The 26,382-nt window shown below is 45.2% G+C and overlaps 1 protein-coding gene across 1 annotated transcript in view; it reads right to left on the reverse strand.

Annotated features, from left to right (window-relative positions):
- Positions 1-1,338: 1,338 nt before the first annotated feature.
- Positions 1,339-26,382, reverse strand: part of ZC2HC1C (zinc finger C2HC-type containing 1C) — a 51,422-nt gene continuing 26,378 nt past the window's right edge. Inside the window, exon 3 of the mRNA XM_069208466.1 lies at positions 1,339-3,103. Within this exon, the coding sequence (XP_069064567.1) occupies positions 2,834-3,103 (270 nt within the window). The 3' untranslated portion in view covers positions 1,339-2,833. The remainder of the gene's footprint in view (positions 3,104-26,382) is intronic.

Consider the following 26,382-nt stretch of genomic DNA (forward strand, 5'->3'; position numbering starts at 1 on the left):
AAATGGCACCCTCAGCTGGATAAAAGGGCATAAACGGCAACCTTGTAAGGAGCTGGGGAGCCCAACGTAAATGCCAAAGGACCCGTGGGAACAGCCGGTGCACCAGCAGGGGCCATGGCATTAAACATACTAAACATGGCATTTAAAAATGTGTTGCACTGAGTCAAATGTTAATAAATCTGGCCCTTAGTTTATGGCTCTAGGTGACACAGATGTAGTGATGAGCTGATTGGATCCTGCTGTTATCCCCAACTGACTGTTGTTCATAGCCTCAGGTGCAGACAAGTCCATTTTGATTCCTGCAATGCTCATGCTTATTGCAGATCCTATCTTTGCCAGATTATCTGTTAGGGATTTTCCAATATCCATTTTCATCTCGGACAGGCAAGCCGTGAGGTCTTTCTGGGCGAAGACCTGCCCAGCTGCTTATTTCCCTCCTTCAGCATAGTCTTGGTCCTCAGCCACTACTCCTATACAACCAGCATATTAAATCAGCTATTAGCCTTGTATGACAGCCTCCTCCCCCATGGCTATCATTCACTCTAGGTGTCATGCTTCTGCAGGTCCTTAAGTTATTTCTGCTGTGTGCCCGCCAAGACTGATTTGGATAAAGCTGGCTCCTGTCCAAAATGGCACACTGATGAAAGAAATAATATACTGGAATGCAGCACAGGGTAATTTGCTGTGCCAGAGATTAACTCCACCTATTGCTATCTTGTTTTTATTAGTGACAAACCTTAAGTACTGTGCTTTTGCTAGAAGTTGGTCTCATGCTTGATATGGTTCGGTATTCAAGCTGCACCTCATTGATATTGGCCAACAAATTTGAAAATTGTTTATGGGGTTGATTGTGGTCCCATTCTAAGGAGATAAGGGTTCACTGCTCCTACTGAAGCATGGCCAAGAATGATTTTCATGAGGTTGAACCCTGTCTGAGGAGGTAGGGTAAGCAAAAAAACAATGGACTGGAATAAGACCCAGAGTAATTACCAGGGGCTGAGATTAGTTTTACCATTCCACCAACCTCTTTTTCTACTTTTCTAACATCTTAGGATGTGGATGTCGGGTCTACTATCCAAGAACCTTTTTCTATTTAATTGCCCTCCATCAAATGATTCGTAATTCCAGAAATAGATGCCAACCCTCTGTCAAAATGGATTCTCTAATGTCTCTCAATTCATGGTAGTAAGATGCGTGCATCTGCATGTGATTTGATTAGCACTGTGTGCTATGCTGTTCGAAAATCCTAAAGTATTGTTATGGATCTTGGCAAAATTACATGGTAGATAACATTCATTCAAACACTCAACCTAAAGTAAAGGACGTCTTACAGCCTTTGACTAAGCAAAAGTCTACCACGCGGAATGTTTATATAAAAACTAAATTTATCATTTCAGCTTTTGAGATTTACATAGATACTTGATCAGGAAGCATTAAAACATTACGGGCCTGATTTAGAAAAATTTGCGCCGCCTTAGCATCATTTTCGGAAGTAAAAGTGGCACAAATTTACAAAATACAATTATATTTTGTAAATTTGCGCCGCTTTTATGTAAAAAAATTACGCCAAGGCGTCATAAACTTTCCTAATTGAGGCCCTCAGTGTGCATGGCAGAAAACAACACACGATCCAGTGCAAATACAGTACTTCTCAGGAGTCAGTCACAGCTTTTGTCTCCCCCAACATCATGACATTGCCCCAAACCTTCCCCATAACTCATCCTGATTAAACCTTCAGAACTTCATATCAGAAGGGCTCAAATAGGATCTCTTTCTTAGAGCAATGTTCTTACACCACCACAAATAAAACGTTTAATTGTGAAACTGGGGAGGTGTGCTGTGGTTATGTGTCTCCCACATAACAGACTGTTCCTAACGTTCCCTGTCAGAGAGCTACATGGCTAATTGGAAATGAACATAAGACAGGTGACCTCATAGGTACAAGACAGGCCTCATCAGCAAAGGCACAAAGATATCAAGAAGACCATATTAAGTAGAAAAAATATATATACATACGTACACACACACACACACTGGATTAACCACAGTATAATTGTCTTTTCAGCTTGGGAGGTTCTCCTCTCTGATAAATGCAGCAGTGATGGATGCCTCGGGTTTGATTTTGAGTGTTCACTTGATTCCTAGGAGATGCTTGTAGACATTTCAGGTCAGGAGACAGTGCTTAAAAACTAGATGGGAAGCCTGGGGAGTATATAGCTGGATCTAGGAGCGCAGGTTATCCAAGGTGGTACATCAAGTTGGAATGTTTATAGTCAATCCATATTTATTGCAACTTTGAGCTTGTCATACAGGAGGGCAGACAGGACACAAAGTGTCATAAATAACTCTAGGGATGGAAGGTGACTGACAATAGGAAAACACTTTAACACTAAGGCACAGTCTTTTTCAGATGCAAAAACCACAAAGAATTAAAGGTGCAGACAAACGGTGAGATTGAAATGTCGTGGATTTGACATCTATCTTATGGATGTTTTCTGTTATCCAAGCCTTTGATTCTACATTGCAGAAATTAATTATTTACATGAAAAATGGTATGTGATTATATGTGGTCATAGGCTTCAAGACTTAGGCACCTAGGACAATCCCAGTTCCAGTCCTGTCAATTTGCTCCCTTTTCACCACCTCAAAAGACTGCCATCTTACAATATTATGAGCATTTGAATGCAGAAGGTAAAAGCACTTGTTTGATACTATCTCCCTTCACACCAGATCTAAACAGAAGGTATCAATGGCACAGGCAGTTCGGCCCATGAGGTCTTTGTTTTACCTAATGTTTGGGAGACTAGAGCACGAGCTTGCTAGAGAAGGGGTCTTATCGCCTCCGCTGTGGAGGTGGTCGTGGTTTGCTCTTAATAGTCTCACACTTGGGAATGTGTCTCTCGGCTACATTTGGAGCAAAGCGGCGGCTGCAGTGTGGGCAGGCAACATAGTCTGGATTTTCATCAGGAGGCGGCGGGGGCAGGTCTGACAGCTTCCCCCCCTTGGCGATGACCTGTTGTACCTCCCTGGCCTGGCGGATATTCCTGATGAACGTTTCATGCTTTTGCCTCCATGTGGTTTTCTTGGCCTGGATCTGCTGCTCCTGGTTTAAGAGGAGAAAAAGGAGCATAAGAAGAGACTTTTGCATGCAATACTACCTTACAGCAATAAACAAAGACTACATTGTATTGAAGTGTGTTGCTCTACGATCTATAATGCTACCCTTTTCAAAAAATGAAATCCTTCTAAATCCTGCCACACAGAGACCATTTCCTCCTGTCACCTCCATCTACCCTGTGACACTTTGACTTTCTTCTCCTCAACTAGAAACCACAGAGTTAGTATCAGGCCATTGATGCATATGGACAATTTATCACCGCCTCTGCATCAGCAACTCAGTATCAGGTGGTTAAGAAAGAAAAATGCAGTCATTTCTTCCATACATTGTACACTGCCAACAAATTAATCAATGCCTGGGTATTCTCCAAACTGGACTACAGTAAAAGTCTGTTCATTGGCCTACCTTACTAATCCTCCTCACTGCTCAAACCTTATTCACCTTCCCTAAACATACACCCATTATTTCCTTCAGACACTAAGCCAGATAGTTGTCAAACAAAGAGGCACTCTAAAATCATTTATGCGTGTATTTAAAAAAGTTAAATGGATCTTTCCTGGCTACCTGGCTGACATTTTGATGTAAAAGGCCCCCCTCCAAGGATCTGCCAGTCTAAACCTCTTAGTGACTCCTAAATCCTCCTTAGCAACATCTTAATTCTGACCCCTAACTCCTAGCTCCCTTTCAATGGAACTCCCTGCCCGCTAGGGCTGCTGAATGTTCCTCACTCAATGAGTTTAAACCTGCCCCGAAAATGAATACAATATGTTATGAAAAGAAGAATTATTAATTCCACTACTGTATTGTGGTTGAATATCATTTGTAATTGTATCTGTGGCTTAGCAATTTGCTGTTTCCTCATCACAATGCATCTCTTTCATACAACTTTTCTGCAATTTGTTCTCATTTATATTACTATACATATTTTATCTTTATGCCATATGCTGGCCTTGCTTTCATGCACAATATTTCTGCTCCCCTTGCATCAATAATAAACTAATTGTAAAGCTGAAACAGTGAATTATTAACTTGTCGATTGGTATTGGAGCTGGCTGGTATGGCTACTAAGTGACTGTGAAATACTCCTCTCCTCAACTCTATTTTTTTCAATAAACCATTTCTTTGTGCTTCACTGGGCTATAAGGATAAATATCTTATAGGACAACCATGTTAAATTCAGGATTGCTGTATGGTACTTCTAACATTGAACAATAAGTAGAAGACAATGAGAATTGGTTATCCATATGTACGAATTGGCCCAGCTTTTTTCCCAACTTTGTATGTTTCTGGAAGTAAATCTTAGGGTGCTTAACCAGAAGGGGTCCATTAACACTGATTCCACAGTCTCCACACGATGTGGTCAACCGATCACAACTACAGAAGAAATCTAAGTCTGTCAAGCAGAAAAGCAGGACTTGAGTGTTTTAATGTTTTTTATCCCAAACATCTGATTTTGAGAGTGTGGTAGTAATGGCTTGCTATCTACTGATTCTGAATGCAAAATGTCTCTTATTGCGTTATTTAAATTTAAAAGACGCCCAAAGGACTTCAAAGGAATGCGAATAACACCTAAAATACTCAATCTGCATCTTAATTCACATTAAACCAAAATTGTGCGTTTTGGCAGATGGATGGCTAAATATCATGGGGTTGGATTACAGTGCTAATGAATCAGTCACTTCTTATATTTATCTTGCAGTTGCTACATTGAGCAGGCTTTGGCAGAGACAATAGGTCTTGCATATGCATTTTAGTAGATTATGGTGGGGTAGATTGGAATAGGGTAGATTTCAGTGGATTATGGTGGGGTAGTTTGGAGTGAAGAATGGTGGAATCGGGTGTGGCGGAGTGGAGTAGATTAGAATGGGGTGGGCTAGACCGAAGTGGGGTAGATTGGACTAAGGTAAACTGTAATGGGTTAGGTTGCATTTAGGTAGATTGGAGTAGGGTAGATTAGAGTGGGGTAGTATAGGAGTGGAGGAGTGGGGTAGATTGAATGGGGCAGGTTGGGGTAGAAAGGGGTAGAGTGGAGTAGATTGGAGTGGAGTCGATTGGGGGTAGATTGGAGTAGGGTAGACTGAGGTAGAGTAGGTTAGACTGGAGAGGAGTAGGGTACATATGAGTGGATTGCTGTAGACTGGATTGGAGTGGGGTACATTGGGGTACAGCTTAGTGTGGTAGACTGCAGTAGAGTGGAGTAGGGTAGACTGGAGTGGAATTGGGAGGGTTGGAGGGGGTAGATATGGGGAAGTGGGGTAGACTGTAGCAGATTGGAGTGGGGTAAATTGGAATGAAGTGGGGTAGATTGGAATGGAGTGGAATAGAATTTAGATTGAAGTGGAGTGCAGAAGATTAGATTGGAGCAGGATATTTTGGAGTGGAGTGGGATAGAGTGGAGTGTGGTAAATTGGAATGGAGTGGGGTAGATTGGATTGGGGGTAAATTGGAATTGAGTGGAACAGATTGGAGTGGGTTAGATTGGAGTAGAGTGGGTTAGATTGGGATAGATTGGAATTGAGTAGAGTAGATTTAGGTGGATTGGAGTGTTGTAGATTGGGTAAGAGTAGAGTGGGGTAGATTGGGATTGATTTAGTGAGTTGGGTAGACTGGAGTGGAGTAGAAGAGTGGGGTAGAATGGAGTCAGTAGATTGGAGTGAGGTAAGTGGTGTGGAGTGGAGTAGAAGAGTGGTGTGGCATGTCGATAAGTGGAGTGTCACAGAATGGAGTGGTGTAGAGTGAAAGGGCATAGAGTAGAGTGTGACTGAGTGGAAGGGTGTAAAGTGATGTGGTGGAGTGTGCATGGTGTGGTAGCGCACTGCCATTACAGATAACACATTTTTATTTGAAATGACCATTTTATTTGCACAGACATACATTTGTAGTGCACACAAACGATAATGTGTGGAAATGTCATCACCTAGTGTATTGATGTGTTTTGACTGTAATCAAATATTTATTTCCACCATACTTCATAATTACAAAAAATTTGCTTCATTTGTAGTTACCTAATTCTGATATATTATAAAATATCAGAACAGTTCATTTTTGGTGTGTGCTAGAAATAATTACATCCTACAGCCTCTCCTCTCACATGGGTACCCAGCAGGATTGTCACATAAATTCTCTCACTTTGAAGTCAGAGAAAGAAAAGTAAACACCAAGCTCCCTGAAAGACAGAGCCTGACATTTGACCTCTGTTTTTGAATACACAGCGAATGTGCTCCACTCGAACGATAGGCCAGATACAAAGGTGAGGTACTTCTCCGGGAAGCCAGAAGGATGCGATCCCAGGGGTCATCACCAGCCCCTATGCCCGAATTACACTGAAAAATCAAGGTGCTCCTAGTCTGGTGCTTCTCTGATGCTGCCTGCTGGTGCTCCTTCCAGCATATGGCCTGGGCCTGATCCCCCCCTCAACACATCTAGCCGTCCTTCGCAATTATCCTACTAGAGACCCAGCAGCCAGCCAGCAGAAAGTTCATCTATATATGATGTGGGAACGACTCAAACGGAATGGAAGGGGGGAGAAAGGAGGGAGAGATGTGGTTAACTTGGGATTGTTTGCTTGTTTTTCAGGATATTGGAACTGATTACTACATGTGATGCACTATAAGGACCAACATCCACGTCAGAACTGTAGTGTGTCATTTATAAAACCGTCAATAAAATCTGTTAAATTAACAATATTTAAAGGCCTGTTTACAAAAAGTGAGTACTCAGAAGAATACAATAAACAAGCTATCCTCCACAGGAGAAATAAACTCAGTTGGACAGCCCAAAACAAAAAGGCAGAAAATAGAAAGCAACCAATTGTGAGTTACAGATCACAAAGTCAACAGTAAGCAATGGGTGAAATGCATTCCCAGAAAAGCTTCCAGAATGGCCACAAGAAGTTATTAGCAAATCAGACAGCTGCGCTGTCTTGTAGGCTTTGACCTAAAAAGGGGATCTGGTTCCGGCGTATTTCTGCATTTACGAAACAAGCCCTACTTACTACTGGAGAGTTAAAAAATGTCTATTATAAACAGACAAATTCTTGATGACTGCATGAAGCTGTGCCAAAATATTTTCTGTCTCTACATGGTAGTGAAGAATGGGGCTACGAAATGCCTTGGAAAGTAGAATTAGTAAGAACATGTTTTAAAGTATTAGTTAAGACGTGTGAAAGTATATATTAGTTTTTTCCGTGTGATTCCAATAAGGTCTATATTTTTGTTTGCCACAGGACTATTACTATAACTAACAATAATTAAGATGTTCCAAACCCGTTCTGGAAAATTGAAATTAGAGGGTCGGGTTGAAGGGATTTATACACATGGTTTGACTACAGATGACAGAAAATAATTGGTAGGGACCGTCATTTCTTGCCAAATCAGAGAGATAAGCTGAAGGAAATTGATGAATGGTTACAATAAAGTGGATTTGGAAAAAATACCCGTAGATCTGCCACCGTCAACACGTGCTTCACCCGGGGAGAAACAAAAATATATCTGAATAATCAGCTAGAAAACCGATGACAAATTTAGGCCCAGATTTAAGAGGGCCTAGCGCCTCCTTGCGCCACATTAGGGTTATTTTTTATGATGCTAATGTGACCCAACGAGGCGGTGCAATGCATTCATTGCGCCACTTTGTAACCCCTTGCGCCACATTATGCCTGTGCCAGGCATAATGTATGCAAGCGGGTGTTCCCCCATTAGGGGGACTGCAAAAATGGTGCAGTGGAATGTAAGGCATTTTACTGCTCCATTTTCAGTGGCTATTTTAGAGCCTGCACAGAGCAGGCGTTAAAAGGGGGCATGCCATTGTTTTCAGTAGGCCCCTATGTACTCTGCAGTATTAGCTCCAAAATTTTGATGCTAATCCTGCACAGGACATCAATAGCATCAAACATTTTGACGCTATTGCCCCTACCCTGGGCCATGATGCGAGGTATATTAAATACGGCGCACACATAGTGGCGGGGGGGCGCTAAGGGATGCAAGAAAAGTGGTGCTGCATTAGATGCAGCACCACTTTTCTTAAATTCAGGCCTTAATGTGCATGTGTACATTAACCCTGTAATCGAGGGGGGGAATTATAGATACAGTCAGAAATGTACCTCTAGATTTGTGAGGTAGCACCTATTACATTTTTTGATTTTTTACAATGATTTTTGGAGCAAGTGGTTTAAAACCTGTATTTTAAAGGTTGATATGAGAAGAAGGGAAAGCTCTATGATTTATATTTTAATAACCACATAAAATGAGGCAAACTACTGTGCAGCTCAATACATCAGATGGAATATGGAGTAACTGTGTAATGAATAGACTGTCTGCAACCAGTTTACGATAGATTATTTTAAAGGTATATGTGTTGGTGTCGAAAATGATGATTAATAAAATGTTCTTAAAGGTACCTGCTTGTGAATACTGATGTTTATATGAAAATGAAAGATGGACCAACCTGAAGCAACTATTTTAGCCACTCTTGGGATGAACAAACATTGCATCTGGAGGAGAGGCTTAGACACCCTGGTTAATAATGGAGGCTGAGATGTACCACCTTTCCACGGTGGAAGAGTAAATATGTGACCCGTTAAGGTGAAGAATGAGGTAATATGCGAGTAGGCCACAGCCCCAAGTATCCCATGGTATAAGCAACCTCCTGGGTAAGGTGGGAACCTAGTGATAACTTGCCTCCCATTACAGTTCCTTTTCGGAGCATCCCTCAGGTCTTGGAAGATTTGATTTAATCACCAGTATGAAAAAGCCTCTCAAGAAATGAAAAACAGCCTTTTGTGCTGTGCCTTCTTCCAAACCTTGATCTACTGAAAGTGATTCATTAATCAAAATTGAGAATTTATGGAGGAAGTGCACACTGACCCCAGAGCAGGAGTAAATAGAGTCTAGATGGGGCAGACGTATTTTAGGAGTGTTGTCAGTTTGTGCTTTGATTTACTACACCATTGAGCTTATCAAGGTATCTGTTCTTATACTCATAGCTTGACCCAAGGATCTGCATCAAACTGGTAATGAACATTCTGGCGAGGATCATCAGGATTGCAAAAATTTATGTAGCTCTTCTCCGGCAACCACCTCTGCAGTTCAGCAACAACTGACACTTTTTCAGTGGCTTTTCACCTACGTGGGAAAAGGGTCAGAGTTTTCTGCTGTATTCTGTGGATACTACAAATCAGGGGCTTAGGATGTTCTTGCTGAGCTTATGGTGGTTCAGTCTGTGCTGTCCCTAGTACGTGTCCTTCGTGTATGCACACGTGTCACAGCTAGTGCCACTGAGGTTCCAAGGCGATCAACTGATACATATCACAAGGAGAACACTATTCAAACTGAAATATTGATATATATATATATATATATATATATATATATATATATATATATATATATATATTTATATATATTTATATATATATATATATATATATATATATATATATATATATATAAAATTATTATTATATTATATATATACACACACACACATGCATACATAAATACCTACCAATCACAGAATTGTTAACAGAATAAAATATGGTGTGAACTGCGCTCCCTGAGTTTCTCTCTAGAAGTGTGAAAGGATATGCAAACATTACTACTTTAAAGAAAGTGTTACTGGTAACACAGACACAGAGCAAAGCGGTCACTAAGGTTCTGTGATCTCGATGTGTTGTTCGGGGTAATGCAAGACCGCGGTGGCTCCAGGAGGGTGTGGGGTCCTGGTCTTTTGTAGTCTTTTGAATGTTCCTTTTTGCAACTTCTCCTGGCACATGAAACGCTCAAAATAACGAGGAAAGCAATTTGAGATTCTAGTAAAGGGATCAAATCAAATCTTTGACCATCATCAGCCAGAAGTTAACGAGTAATAACTCACTGTATTTTTAATTATTGACACAAAAACACTGTGCTGCCTAAATATCAAGATAAGTACAGATTTACTATTCTTAACTCCACTTCAACATACCTTCAAGACATATATTGTCAAACTGCATATATGTGAATTTAAGTAAAGTAAACACATTCTTAGCTATATGAACTTACATTCATGATAGTTTGGCCCTAACTATTTTATCCATGATACTCTAATAGCACTATATTGTGGAATCAACATTAAGCTGGGATACCGTAATAACTGTCGTGAAAGGTTGATGGTCAAATAAAGCTTGAAACTTGTTGACGGCTTGAAATGTGTTCTTGTTTACAACATTAGTAGTTCTCCATCCCTATCTGACTTGTGTTCTTCACTTCTAAGAAAGAATGGCATCATCTCCCAAAGCAATCGATGGGAGTGAAAAAAGGATCTCCCCCCCGAGATTACAGAAAGAGAAGAATTTATGCAAAATAAGAAATAAACCAGCCTACCATTAGTTACTAATGATGGTGGGAACTATTTCCCCAGTTAGCACTCTATGCCCTCAAGTAGTTCACCTCTGGGGCAGCAACTTACATTTACTGATGTGTTCTCTTTATTAGCTGGGTGTCAGGCTGAGTTTCGACACACGCAAGTGCTGAAGAAATCTGCCTTAAAAAGGTAAGCCTGGAAATCAGTTGAGACAATGCGTCAATAAATTAATTAAATTGCTGCATGCAGTAGGCTATCAAGTGTCACAGCCCCTAATGTAAGGATGAAAACTGGTTACACCGCTAGTTGTTTGGGTAATAGATGTAAGCCTCTATGCAACTGCACCTGCTACACCAATGATAGCTATGTCACTGAATGCATGAGCAAAATTGTCCAGAGAACGAATATGATAAAGTAAAGACAGGGCACTAGGGAGGAACATACCCTTCTTGAAATGTAATCACCAATAAATAGGTAAAAGAGATGGTAAGCCTCAATGTTAAAAAAGGCAAAACGCAGGAAGGCAAATACAACTGAATTTAAGGATCTGGGGAATTCCAGAAGGAGAATATGGTTTGGATCGCAAAAGCTATGTAGCTAAAATGAGACATAAGCTTCTGCCAGATAAAGGAAAATGGACACTGAAGCATGAGGTTCAGCGACCCCATAGACTACCATTGACAAGAAATGTTAATAAATCTAATGTAAGCCAATTATGTTGTATTTTGTATGAAGTTGCATTGGGAGTGGAGCAGGGAAGGGGGAATTTGCGCCTCCTTGATATGTTCTTAATGTTCCTATATTATGATGTGACCCAGGTACAACATGATGAGAGTTAGTTCTGTGATGAACCCAACAGGGAAACCAATTTGTTGCAGGCTATTCTATGACAGGGTACTCTGTGGGGTTGTTGCAGGGGAGCGCCACTATGGGTGACTATCACTACAGTGTATGGCAGGTAGTCAAGATGTGGGGAAACAATAATTCAAAAGGTCCACAATGACCACAATCCGACAGGTGAAAGAAAGTGGTTAGAAGGGAGAAGCGGCTAGAGACAGAAAGCCCTGGGCTGCCGGCTGTCCTGGTAAAACTGACCAAAGGAGAATGGATGAAAGTCTCCAAAGAGGTGAAAAAGGTCTCCACTAAAGCTAGGTTTGAACTGACCTAATGGATTACCTGCATAAAGCCTATTTTACACCACAAATTCTTGCTAAAATATAGCTGGTAGGGGTTTCTATTTGTGGTAGATGTGGACAGAGAGAGGTGGGATTTATGCATATGGGTGTTGGGGGGGGGAGGGGGGAGGGGGGGGGGTTACCCTAACGAACAAGTTACTTACGTTTGGTAACTCTTTTTCTGGTGGAGACAGTATCTGCCTGTGGATTCCTTACCTTTTGAATATCCCACTGTGCCAGAATTTCACAGAAACATTTCTTTACAGCTATCCTACGTTGCCAAAGACGTCACAATGTCCATGGTTCCACACGTGACTCTGTGTGACATCTTGCAGCAATAGGAAACCCTTGTTGGTGTACTGACGTCAGTTTCCACCCATTTTTTTCGTGCCTTTGAGGTGAACAGGTGAAACCAACATCAAAAATTAAATAGCTTGTTGGAAACTTTAAATGAATACACACACACATATATTCCTATCTGCATATACCAAGAAGAAGCGTGTTTGTATATTTTATATGTACATATTTAACTTTATATGTATGTATGTATGTATATATATATATATATATATATAAAGTTAAATATGTACATATAAAATATACAAACATGCTTTTTTGGTATTTGCAGGCAGGGAGGCAGGTGGGTCAGTGAGGAATCCACAGGGAGATACTGTATCCACCAGAAAAAGCATTACCAAAGGTAAGTAACTTATTCTACTGATGGATACAACTATCTGTGGATTCCTCACCCCCTCACATGTTGAACAGAATCCACAAGCAGTCCTGCACTCCGAGGTGGATGCTTGTCTGTCTATACCAAAACATCTTGCAAAACAAAACAAGCAAGGTGACCATCCCTCATCACTTCGGAGCCTAAGCAATAGTGTTACGCAAAAGTGTGGAGGGAGGCCCAAGTTGCTGCTTTACAGATGCCAACAACAGGGACACCCTAGCTAAAGCAGAAGTAGACGACTTAGCTCTAGTGGAATGAGCTCTAATACCTTCCTGTGGTTCTTTTTTTAGCCGTGAAATAGCAGGTCTTTATGCACAGGATGATCCATCTGGAAAATGTCCATTTATGCACAGCTTTTCCTTTCATCTTGCCCACGTAGCCAACAAATAGCTGAACGTCCAGCCGGAGATGTGTCCTGTCCACATAAATGCTAGTAGCCCTTTTAGGGTCCAGCCAATGAAGTCATTCCTCCTCCTTAGAAGGATGTGGAGGAGGATGGAAAGTAGGAAGGGTGATAGACTGTCCCAAGTGGAAAGGAGTAATCACCTTTGGTAGGAAAGCTGCATTGGTTCTCAATACCAACTTATCTGCATGGAAAGTTGTTAAGGAGGGCTTCACACATAACGCCTGTAACACAATAATATGTCGCTGACATTACGGCCACCAGAAAAATGGTCTTGAATGTAAGTAGTTTTAAAAGGACAACAATATAAGGGTTCAAACTGTGAACCCATAAGGTAGGTTAGTATCAAATTAAGATCCCACGGAGGCATAATAAATGAAGTGGGAGGATATTTGTTAGTAAGTTCCTTAAGAAATCTCAACCACACAGGGGACTTTTACAGGGAAGGTTGATTGGGTAAACAAAGGAAAGCCAGAGGGCAGACATCTCAGTTTGTCCTGTTCAATCTCCAGGCACGTATGTGCAGGCTCTGGAGATGTGGGTGTAGAACCTGTGACTGTGACAGGAGGTCGGCCCTGTGAGGGAGATGGAGCAGAGGGCGCAGTGAGAGATGAAGGTCTATGTACCACCCCCTTCGTGGCCAGTTTGGGGTTATTACTATGACTTGGGCTCGGTCTTGACAAATCTTCCTCAGAACTCGAGGAATCAAGGTTAAGGGGTAAACATGTAAAACATCTGGGACCCTCAGTCCAACTGAAACGCACCCCCCAATGCTCCCTGCATCAGATGCTGGAACCTGGAGAATGGCAAGCAGTGTTCTCTCGAGTAGCAAAAAGGTCTATCTGATGGGTCCCCCATAACCGAAAAATGTGAAGAACTAATTCCGGATGGAGACACCATTCGTGACTGTCCACACGCACGTTCAGAACTCCGGCCAAGTGATTTGCCATGATGCAAATCTGATGGTCCGGAACCCAGGAAAAGAGTCATAGAGCTTCTCTGCAGAGTTGATACAATCCTATTCCTCCCTGTTTGTTTATGTACCACATTGTGATAATATTTTCTGTTAAGACCTCCACCACTGATCACAAATGGAAGGGAGGAAGGCCTTGAGAGCAGGAGGTATCAGCCACAATTCCAGTAGATTTATATGAAACAATCAGTGTCAGCTCTTTCGTATGGGCAGAGGAGCGTCGTCCCCCGCCAGCAGTGGCAGTTGCTAATCCTTTTAAAGAAAACGATAATAAACTATAGTTATTATTGTTTTCTTTAAAAGGGACGGGGCCATGGGGTGATGTGCACTGAGGGGGAGTGCACAGCACCCCCCCTCAGAGCGCATGTGTGATTGGTTGGCTGTCTCGAACCGGCCAAACACACATGCGCTGTAGGCTGTCTCCAGCCCGGCAACTGTGCTTTGGCAGTGTCAGGACTGGCCGCAGGGCAGGCTGGGGGCCTGTGCCTGTGCAGACAGAGGGGAAGAAGGGCGGAGCAGCACAGGACCCCGCCGAAAAAGCTAAGTGTTGTTTTTTTTAATGTAATTTTGTTTTAGGTGTCCCCCCTCCACCCCTGCGCCTCCTTCCCGACCCACCCCTTCAGCGGCCCGTGAGCCGCTACTGGAAACAATATTTCTTCTGGAGACCAAAGTCCTTTGATCTCCAGATCCCCCCAGAAGAGCTCCCCACCCTAGAGTGGAAGCATCCATTATGACTGTGGCTACCGGATGTGGAGAGCAAAATGGCTTTCCCTGAGACAAATTGCTGGACACACCCCACCATCGAAGATCCGCCGCATTGTCTCTGGGGATCCTGACCACCTTCTTGAGCGTCCCATTGTGTTAAAACCACTGCCTCATAGGTGCGATATGAGAACCTTCATGTGACACCATGTATAGGTGACCAACAGAACGTAGGAGGCTATCACACCTAGTAGGCATAAGACCTTCAGGACTGGAACCATAGCTTCATTCTGAAATATCGGAATCATAGCCTGAATATCCTGAATCCACAGAGGGTAAGCTCGCTTCACTGTGGTGTCCAGTTCTGCCCCTCTGAACAGGGTGCACTAAGAGGGCTGTAACATCAACTCAGGAGCACTGGCTTTGATCAGCCAATCATCCAGGTAAGGGAATACTGGTACAACCCTTCTTCTGAGATGGGCTGCGACCACTGCTATCACCTTCCGACCACAAACTGGTACTGCTGAGACCGCACCATGAAGGGGAAATACTTCCTGTGCGATTGCAGAATGGGAATTTGAATGTGCGCACCCTGCAAATGGATTGAGATCATCCAGTCCTTCTCCAGTGCAAAATTTCCTATTATATTCAAAACCCACTGATCCGATGTTATAGATCTCCACTATGGTAGAAAATGGAACACCTGTCCTCTAACTGGCAAAGCATGCTCTAAGATGGGGAAACTGGGTCTGCTTTCCCTTGATGTTGGCGGGGGAAGAAGAGAAGGAGGAGGAAGAGGATGACTGATGGGCAGTTCCTCGTCATCTACCCTTGCCATGCCCTCTATAACTTCTGTAGAGGGGATTGGATGGCTGTTGTTGCTGCCTTACACAAAAGGAGAAGTTCTGGACAACTCCCGGAGCCTCCAAATCTGCCTGTAATCTCTGGGCTGCGATTGAAGGCTCAAAGGTCTTGCTATTGCCTTACTATCCTTGAATTTCTCCAAGGCAGAATCAGCTTTGGCGCCAAACAGTCCTGGCTCATCAAACGGCAAATCCATCAGGGTAGCCTGCACATCCAGTGAGAAACCAGACCCTCTAAGCCATGCATGCCTCCTTGTAGCGAGCAACGTCCCCATTGCTCTTGCCCCTAAATCAGCCATATCCAGGCCTGACTGAATAACCTGTCGAGCAGTGGCCTGACAGTCACCCAACAGCCCTGCAAAGTGCCCCTGAACATCCTGAGGCAACTTTAGGACAACTGTTTTTGTCGACTCCATCAGAGAATGAATGTATCATTCCAACAAACAAGTTGCGTTGGTTGACTTTAACGCCAAAGCACCAGAGGAAAACACTTTCTTTGCAGACTGTTCCATTTTCTTCGATTCTCTTTCCCCAGGAATTGTCAGAAAAGACCCAGGAGTTAACTTTGAAGAAAAGGAAGCCTGTACCACCAAACTCTCAGGGGAAGGATGAGATGATAAAAACAGAGGATTTCTGGAGCAGGCTTATATCTCCTTGCAGCTGGCCTAGATACTGAAGAAGATGACACAGGTTTCTGCCATATCTCCAAAACAGGCTCAGTCAGTGCCTCACTGAAATGTGATAAAGGCTATGATAAAGGAGTAGAAGAATGCAACACTTCAGTCAGCAAATTAGACTTGAGTTCACTTGAAGGAAGAGGCAATTCCACCATATCAGCTGCCTTCCTAATCGCTGAATGGTATAAAATCACCTCAGGGGGAAGAATGCCTTTTGGTGACATCAGTTCTCACTCTGGAGAGGTATCTAATAGACTTGTTACCTGCAGCTCTTCAAACTCTGATTCCAAAGAAACAATTTCCCCCTCCTCCAGATCAGGGTCTCTTTCTCCAAACAAATACTGCTCCTCTTCCAGATGTCTCTGGGCCTCTATTCAAGACCTATATTTCAACTTCAACAGCGACGTTGGAGTAGCCAATACCAACTCCAATATCAACGCCATCCGCAGCTTGGAGTTGGACACAAGGCTTAGCCTGCCACCAGGCCCTGTGGTCAAACCCCCAGCAGACTGCCAACCCCACTCCACACAGGGTTGGCTTCAGGCCCCGGGGACCCAATCCCCATGTATATTAAGGGGAGGGGGCTACAGCCACCCTCCCTGAACCCTAATTATCCCAAGGGACTCCATTTCCCAGGGAGAGTTCCAATAAAAAGAGGAGGGGAGCATCTGTTCCCCATCCCCAAGCCTAGAAAGGCCCTTGGAACCCCACCACGAGCCTTAACAGGCCCGAGGACCTCATCCCCTGGGGCCAAGTACAATAGCAAAGAGGAAGTGGCCACACAGCCACCCTCCCTGAGCCTTCTTAGGCCCAGGGAAACCCACCATCTGGGGACAAATATAATGAAAAGGGGGAGGGGGCTGTGTGGCTCCCCTTGGAGCCTTATTAGGCTCGAGGGGCCAGATCCCCGGGGCCAAAGCCAATATCAAAAGGGGAGGGGGCCTGTGCGGCCCCCCTCTCCGAGCCTTCTTGGGCCCTGAGAACTCTATCCTCCAGGGCCAAAATCTAAGAGGGGTAAAACTGGCAGTTCTTAATTTGAGCTGGTGGTTTCCTGTGCGGGACACATATGGGAGAGACGGAGGAAGAGAATAATGAAAAAGCGACACAATGGGAGAAAGAAGAAAGTTGCAAGAGTGAGCTGAAGGGGCTGTAAATGGAATAAAGAGGTCCGAGAAGGCTTCATGGTTTTCGCTGCCTCCGTATTCCGTGCTCACACATTTAATTGCGGCATTCACGTGTTTCAGAGGAGAGCTTTGGGCACCGGCACATACTTAATTACAAATTAAGCAATGGCAGGCATATCCCCTCCCTAAGCCTCAACAAGCCCTGGGACCCCATCCCCCATGGCCAAATAAAATAAAAAAGGGGAGGGGCTGCACAACCTCCTCCCTGAACCTTCTTGGCCCTGGAGAAAGGGGAGGCAGCCGTCTAGCTCCCATCCCTGACCCTTCTTGGGCCCCAGCGAACCCACAGTCTGGGGCTAAACATAGTAGAAATACTAATCGAGCCTTCTTAGTCCCTGGGGACCCCATCCCCCGGGCCCAATGTTTTTTTACCAAGTATTGGCAAAGCCAATAGGTCTCACCTATGGGCGAGCTGTTGACCTTGTCAACTGGGTAGGGTGGGTAACAGGGGGGCATGTGGGGCTGGTTAATGGAGGAACATGGGTAAGTGATGGGACTGTTAAAAGAAAGTGCTATGAAGGGGCCAGCCCTGGACGCTTCATAGCATTTTTTTTCTTACTTCTGGGAGAGGGAAGAGAAGCATGGATGGGAGGAAGGATGTGAGGAGAAAAAGAAACAGGGACGGCGAGCAGGGCAGGGGAGAAGGGTGGGGGAAGTTTAAAAAAGCGCTATGACGCACCCTGCATTGACCACGTCATATTGCTTTTTTTTCCAAGAAATAGTACCTGAATCACAGCACGAGCAGCAAGTGGCCAACGGACGGACAATATTAAATGTATTTGATCTATGCTTGGCCCATGCGCCACTGAGAGAAAAGCAAGTGACATTGGGCAAGCAATACCCAAGAAGTGCTATGACGCGACCGGTGCTGCTCACTTTTTATAGCAGTTTTATTTTGTTATTTTTTTTACTTCTGGGAGTGGGAAAGAAAGATGAGAGGGAGGCATTGGCGGAAAAGCAACAGGGACAGGAGGGTGGGGGAGAATAATCAGGACGGGGTGGGCGAGGAAGATCAAAAATGCACTATGACACAGCCAGCATGGACTGTGTCATAATGCTTTTTTTCTTAGGAACGATTACCTAAATCACAGAGCCAGCCCGGGTGGCCAGTGGACGGACACTGATTATGTTTATTTAATCTGTGCTTGGTCCATGCACCACTGAGAGAAAAGGAAGTGATGCATGGAAAGCACTACCCAATTCAAAGGCAGTGAAGAAGACTGACAACTCTACAAACAAATGGTAAGTAATGGGCAGTTTCCAAGCTCATTACAGAATTCAAGTCTCGCAAGTCAGGCTTGAGCTAACAAGCAAGAGGACATGCGCTAGCCCATGCAGGCTTGAGCTAACAAGCGAGAGGACATGCGCTAGCACATGCTCATGCAGACTTGAGCTAACAAGCGAGAGGACACGCGCTGACATGTGCTCGCGCATGTAGGATCGACTTAAAAAGGAAGCGCGTCCCATCATAATTACAACTCTAGATGAAAGGTCATGCTATTCTACTGGTCTGATGTGATGCCACTGTTAGGCTCAAATGCTAGCATGTAATGACGTTATGTTGTGTTATTTTATGTTATGTGCTGTTATGATGTGGTTTTGTCATGCTATGTTGCTGTGTTACATAGTTGTTATGACACTCACTCTGTTATGGTGTGTTATAAAGTTATGCTAAAGTTGTCTTTACACAGCATGTAATAACATTATGTATTCAGTTAGCTGGTGTGATATATTGTTGTGTTTTACTGTTATGATGTTAAATCATGTGTTAATAATTTCCATCCAGTGATGCGTGATGGTGTCGTAGTGCTGTGTATCGGTCATGCTAAATTACTTTATCGATATGTTACTGTGTTATTCTTAAGCCCTTGTTAGTTTGTGCGTTGTGATGTTTTATCAGTGTGGTGTGCTGTGGCTGTGACGCTGTGTTGTGTGTCAGATGACCGACATCTGGTGCAAGGCGCTGGAGTATACTGTGAAATACTAATTGTGACACACAAAGCATGCACACAAGGGGCTCTTTCCAGCGCTAGTTTGGCTACAAAGACATGCACACAGGACCTTGTGCATCAGGATCTGTTGTATTGTGATGTACGGTTCTGTGAACCTCACGTTAGGGTAGGTGATGGCACGCTTTGTTACTGAAGCCAGTCTGTCATGTATTAACTGGTCACAGGCTCTAAGGGGGTTGGGGTGGGGACAGGACGCTCTGCGGGTTAACGCGCCTGCCTTCTCAAAACAGAGCGCTTATCCTGTAACCTACCACGGAACTTGGCAACGCTGTACACTCAACTCTGCTACACAGTAACACAAGCCAGAGAAGAAAAAAACTTTTCTGATGGATACACCTACTTGTGGATTCCTCACCAAAAGAATTCTCCCCTCGCGCCAGCCTCGACGGAAATTTCTTCTAGCTCTGCACGTCGACGATGACGTCACAATCGCCCGACTCCATGCGACGCCGTATGACGTCATCCAGGCAATAAGAAGCCCTCGTCGACGTGCAGACATCAGTTCCCTTTTTTCCGTGCCCGAGTAACGGTAAATTCTTCGAGGCTCACAGGGAGCTACTGTTTCGGACGACGGATACAATGTCGCAGCCAAGGAAATCCGGCTTTAACCCATGTAACCAGTGCGGGGGTCGGATGTTGGTTACCGATCCCCATGAGAATTGCCTCTGGTGCCTTAGCTCCGACCATGAGGTCGAGTCATGCGGCTCCTGCCAGCGCATGAACCCTAAGGCACTTAAAGAGAGGGAGGCAAAATTGTTCTTGGCTCGATCCAAGAAGAAGAAGGAGAGACGTCATCGGAGGGAGTCCTCTTCGAGATCCTCGAGATCTCATCACCATCATGGTGACTCTCGGCGCCGTCACGGATCTCGGCAACGATCGAGCAAGGGACGGTCTAGATCGGGATCGGCTTCTCCGTCAGCTCGGCGCTGTCCGATGTGGGATATTAGCCGACCATTACCCCTCCACCTCCTACGACCCCGACGTCAGCCGGGTCGGTCTTTGAGGTCGAGCCTCCCCAGAGGCCAGAAGGTTCTCCTAGGCAGGAGTTACCTGGACCTTCTTCGGCGTCTATGCCGGCGCCAGTGCAGCAACAATACCCGGCTTTCCCAACTCCGGGAACGGATCCTGCGGCGTTCCTAAATGCCATGTTTAACATTTTTACTTCCATGGCGCCGGGTGGAAGTCAAGCAGGTCCGTCTGGCCCTTTGGCCTTTAATTTGAGTGTTCCGGCGTCTTATAAATCGACGCCTTTCACTCCATTTTTGTCTGCTGCACCTGAAGCGGCGCTGATGCCCTTGACGTTGCCCAGAAGACCGGCTACACCTGCTACGGCACCGTTGGATTCGCCTCGGATCCAATCCACAGTCAAGGTTCCTGTGGAGCCGGAGGGTCCGGCATCGGATGGATCCGAGGTTCGGCGCTGACGGAGATCTTCGGCGTCGGCCGACGCTTTATCGACGCTGGGTCTGGAGTCAAGGCTTCGATCCAGACGTCTGGCTCTGCGACTATTGGAGGAGGAAGAGTATGCAAGGCAGCACCTGGAAGAGGGTGAGGTTTTGGAGCCTTCTGGTGACTTCCAGGGTCTTGATACAGCCAGTGGCTTAGATACCTCCCCGGAGTGGGATCTAGCTTCCCCTGGAGAGTTCACCGAGGAAGCAGCATCATTCCACGCTGTTATTCGGAAGGCTGCAGACTTTTTAGACCTTCCCCTCCCAGCTGCAGAAGTCAAGAGAAATCTGTTGACAGAGGTTTTGCACCCAGATTCTGTAACTGCTGAGCCTCTTTTGCCCTTTAACGAGGCACTACTGGATCCCATTAAGGACATCTGGATGAAACCTGTGTCTACCGCTGCTGTCAACAGGGCGGTGGCTCGTCGCTATCGGGCAGCACCAGATGATCCGGTGTTTCTTTCCAAACAACCAACACCGGAGAGTTTAGTGGTACAGGCCTCGTGTTCGTCCAGGTCCTCTCCTGGCTCGTTTCCCGGAACACCTGCGGACAAGGAATCGAAGAAGATGGACCATACTGCTAAAAAGACCTTTTCATCTTGTAGTATGGCCTTAAAGTCATCCAATGCGACCTGCATATTGGGACGTTACATCCATGCTCTTATGGAGGAAGCGAAAGGCCACCCGAACTTGTCCCAGGAAATGTTGCAGCTACTGGCGGATGCTCAAGCGGCAGCGACTCAGGTGATCCAGTCGGGATTGGACACTTCAGACTCGGTGGCTAGAGCTATGGGCACGACCATAGTTTCTAGGCGACAGTCTTGGCTACGTTCATATGGCTTCTCGTCTGACGTGCAGGCAACTCTTCTCGATCTACCCTTTGATGGCGAGAGGATCTTTGGTACAAAGGCGGATTCTGCTCTGGAACGTTTTAAGGCGAGCAGAGCTACTGCGAGATCTTTGGGGCTTTCATCTTCTGCCTCATCCTCCTTTAGAGGTTTTTGGACGTGGCTCCTCCTTTCGTGGCAGATTTCAAGGACCACAACAGTCTGCATCCACCCTGCCATACAGATCTTTCAGGGGCAGGGGCAGAGTCCGCACAAGAGGAGCCACCCAGCAGCACTCTGCCTCTTCCTCTTCCTCGGGAGGGGTGCAGCAAGGAAAGCAGCCGTAGTCCTCCTCCACTCCCTGTCCACTTGTCTCCAGTAGGGGGGAGACTTGCCCATTTTCTTCCGATGTGGGAGGTTATAACATCGGACTCCTGGGTCATCGACATTGTGAAGAAGGGGTACGCTCTTCCCTTTCGGGAATTCCCTCCTACCTTCCCTCCCGGCCCATCCTTCTGTTCGGAAGACCATCTTCTCCTATTACAGCAGGAAGTATTGATCCTATTGGCAAAAGGCGTGATAGAGTTGGTTCCCGAGCAGGAGAGGGGTCAGGGCTGTTATTCAAGATACTTCCTGATCCCCAAAAAGGATGGTCGGTTGAGACCGATTTTGGACTTGAGGGTTTTGAATTGGTTCCTCAAACAGGAAAAGTTCAAAATGCTGACCCTTTCACAGGTTCTTTTGGCGTTGAACGAAGGAGACTGGATGGTGTCGGTCGATTTGCAGGACACGTATTTTCATATTCCGATCCTCAAATCGCACAGGAAGTATCTCCGGTTTGTGGTGGGATCGCAGCATTATCAGTTTGCGGTCCTCCCGTTTGGTCTTACTTCAGCACCTCGAGTCTTCACAAAGGTGATGGCGGTGGTAGCGGCAGAGCTCAGAAGAAGGGGGATAGCGGTGTTTCCCTATCTGGACGATTGGTTGATCAAAGCCAAGACTCCAGAGCTTGTGCAGCGTCATCTCCAGTCGACAACTCGGTTGTTGTACGACCTGGGTTTTTTCAGTCAATGTACCCAAATCTCACCTGGAGCCCTCTCAACGCCTCCTGTTCATAAGGGCAGTATTGGACACGACATTGAATCGGGCCTTTCCTCCGCCACAGCGGGTCCAGGAAATTCAGGGGTTGATTCCAATGTTTCGAAATGGAGCGGTAGTTCCAGTCCTCGAGGTCCTTCGTCTGCTCGGTCTGTTCGCTTCTTGTATACTGTTGGTCACTCATGCACGCTGGCACATGAGGGCTCTTCAGTGGTGCGTCCGCAGGCAGTGGTTTCAACACAAAGGGGATCTCGAGGAGTCGATAAAGATCTCCAGAGACACTGCAGTGGATCTTCAATGGTGGGCAGCGGTCGACAACCTGTCACAAGGAAGGCCGTTCTCGCTGCCACCACCAGTGGCCACAGTAGTAACGGATGCTTCCACTCTAGGGTGGGGAGCTCATCTGGGGGACCTGGAGATCAAAGGCCTTTGGTCTCCGGTAGAACAGAGATTACACATCAATCTGTTAGAATTGCGGGCAGTACGTCTAGCTCTCAAGGCCCTCCTCCCTTCCATTCGCGGTCAGTCAGTCCAGGTTCTAACGGACAACACTACTGCGATGTGGTATATAAACAAACAGGGAGGAGTGGGGTCGTATCTTCTCTGCAGAGAAGCTCTTCGACTCTGGTCCTGGCTTCAGGAACACAAGATCTGCTTGGTTGCACATCATTTGGCCGGAGTCCTGAACATGCATGCGGATATTCTCAGTCGACGCAGCTCGGTCGACCACGAGTGGCGTCTTAATCCAGATCTGGTTCTGTATATCTTCCGGATGTGGGGATATCCACAAATAGATCTGTTTGCAACTCAAGAGAATGCGCAGTGCCCGCTAGTTTGCAGCCTCCAGTATCCGGTGCAAGGAGCTTTGGGGGACGCGTTTCAGATGTCCTGGAAGGGTCAGTTGCTTTACACGTTTCCCCCCATACCCTTGATTCCTCGAGTTAGGACCGAGCTCAAGTCATCTTAATAGCTCTGGATTGGCCAAGAAGGGTGTGGTGTTCAGACCTTCTCCAACTCTCTCAGTGCCCGCCGCTCCGTCTCCCTTACAGGGTGGACCTCCTCTCGCAGTTGCAGGGGCAGATTCTACACCCCCACCTACTGAGCCTGCACCTTCATGCGTGGAGATTGAACGGGGCAATCTGAGTTCCTTTTCTCTCCCACCAGAAGTGGTGGTTGTTATTTTATCGGCCAGGCGACACTCCACCAAGTCAATCTATGCTAATCGTTGGGCTAAATTTGCATGCTGGTGTGGAGAGAACAGAATTGATCCCTTAAAAGCTGGTTTATCTGACATTTTGTCATTTGCACTTTACCTGGCACAGAAGGGTTGTGCGATTGCCACAGTCAAGGTTATTTGTCTGCACTATCCGCTTTTCTGTGCCTTCCTGATCAGCCATCCTTCTTTAAATCTCCTATTGTTTTAAGGTTTCTAAAGGGACTCACTAACAAATTTCCACCAACACCATTCGTTATGCCTCAGTGGGACCTTAACTTAGCCTTAGCGTTTCTAACGGGGTCCCCTTTTGAACCGATGCACTCTTGTTCTTTACGGTTAATAGTATTCAAGACTGTTTTCCTGGTGGCCATAACATCTGCCAGAAGGGTTAGCGAGCTTCAGGCTCTCAGTGTAGAACCCCATACCTTTCTTTCTTCAAGGACAAAGTGGTGTTAGGGACCAAGGCGGCTTTCCTACCGAAGGTTGTTACACCCTTTCACCTGGGGCAGTCGATTACTCTCTCTTCCTTTTACCCTCCACCTCACCCATCCAAGGAGGAAGAGAGGCTCCACCGGCTGGATCCACGAAGAGCGCTGAGCTTCTACGTCGCCAGGACGAGAAAGTTCAGACAAGATGATCAGCTCTTCGTTGGATACGTGGGGAAGAGGAAAGGTAGAGCAGTCCACAAGAGAACGCTATCCAGGTGGGTCTTTCTATGTATTAAGGTTTGCTATTCTTTGGCGAAGAAAGAACCACCTGTGGTGCTTCGTGCCCATTCCACCAGGGCCAAAGCAGCTTCATCAGCTTTGGCTAGAGGTGTTTCTGTGGCTGACATCTGCAGGGCAGCGACCTGGGCGTCCCTCCATACTTTTGCCAAACATTACTGTTTGGATTCTGAGGTTAGGAGGGATGGCCATTTTGCTCGCTCGGTGCTGCAGGATTTCTTGGTTTGACCATTCGGGCACCCACCTCCGGAGGTAGTACTGCTTTGGGACTCTATTCTTTTGGTAAGGAATCCACAGGTAGGTGTATCCATCAGAAGAATAAGTTACTTACCTTCGGTAACGCTTTTTCTGGTGGATACAATAACTACCTGTGGATTCCTCACGGTCCCACCCGCCTACCCGTTGCCTGACTGGTCAAACCTTGGGTGAGCATCCTTGGTCTTGTATATTTGTATATAACTGATTCATGTATATAGTTGTGATAACTGTATATACATTTCCTTTACAAATTAAGATAGTTCAAAGAAGACATTTTTGGACTTGGTTTATATATATATATATATATATATATATATATATATATATATATATATATATATATATATATATATATATATATATATATATATATATATATTTATTTTTTTTCTCTCTTTTGTATTGAGCATTCATTACTGTTAGTTATAATATGTTTTATAATAAATGTTCTATTTTCATTCATTCGAGATGAATATGTACTCTTTAGGTTTAACCTGTTCGCCTCTATGGCACGTAAAAAATGGTGATAACTGACGTCTGCAAGGGCTTCTTATTGCCTGGATGACGTAATACGGTGTAGCGTGGAGTCGGGCGATTGTGACGTCATCGACGACGTGCAGAGCTAGAAGAAATTTCCATCGAGGCTGGCGCGAGGGGAGAATTCTTTTGGTGCGGAATCCACAGGTAGTTATTGTATCCACCAGAAAAAGCGTTACCGAAGGTAAGTAACTTATTCACCTCTCGCACAGAATAAATACTGTCAAGCCGTACCTGGTGGGGGTGCCATTCAGTGCTTAATTTGTGCTTGTTGTTTCCGGTGCTGAGCACCGCCACTTATTTTTGAGGGCCAGGGCTTATTCTTCTGGCTCAAGCTTTTGCTGCGAGTAAAATACACATAAGGGAAAGACGGATGAAGAGAAAAACTAAAAAGCGTCACAAAGAGAGATAGTAGAAAGCTCCAAGAGTGAGCTGAAGGGGCAGAGAGTGGCTTTATATGGATTGAAGAGGCTCGAATGGCTTCAGGATTACGCTTCCTGAGTATTCCGTGTTCACACATTTAATTGCAGCAGCCGCATGTTTGAGGAGGGCTTTGAGCACCGGCACCTTTTTATTTACAAATTAAGCACTTGTGCCATTTAAACGCAAAGCACTTATTAGGTAGAGGTATTCCCATGTAACTTCTAAGCTATAAAACAAACACCCAAATAAATGAGTCCTTTCCAACAGTCTGTGTATAGAGCTTAACAGCGGCGGAGAAGTGCTTCCAAGCGCATCAAATTTTCAAAGGAAGCGGACAAGAGGTGCAAAGAGATCCAGTCTCACACAACAAATTACAAGAACAGAATGCAGCAGGCCTGGAAAGAACACGCATCAAACCCTAAAAGTACCCAGTGTAAGACAATAGTAATTCAGTAGATATGGTGTGCAACTCCACCCTGGCCCCTGCTGCAAAGAAGAGCCAACGGGGCAGAAGGAGCCCCAACAATACAAGAACATTTAGGGGGTGCACCACTCAAAGTCTCACACACTTTAGTTAAGTAAGTAAATGTGGAGAACTGTAAAAAAAAAAATGGTAGTTACTGAAGATCTGGACGCTAAACATGGGGTGAAGTACGTACACAAACTGTG

Source organism: Pleurodeles waltl, chromosome 9 (assembly GCF_031143425.1).
Source record: "Pleurodeles waltl isolate 20211129_DDA chromosome 9, aPleWal1.hap1.20221129, whole genome shotgun sequence".
Classification (NCBI taxonomy): Eukaryota; Metazoa; Chordata; class Amphibia; order Caudata; family Salamandridae; genus Pleurodeles; species Pleurodeles waltl.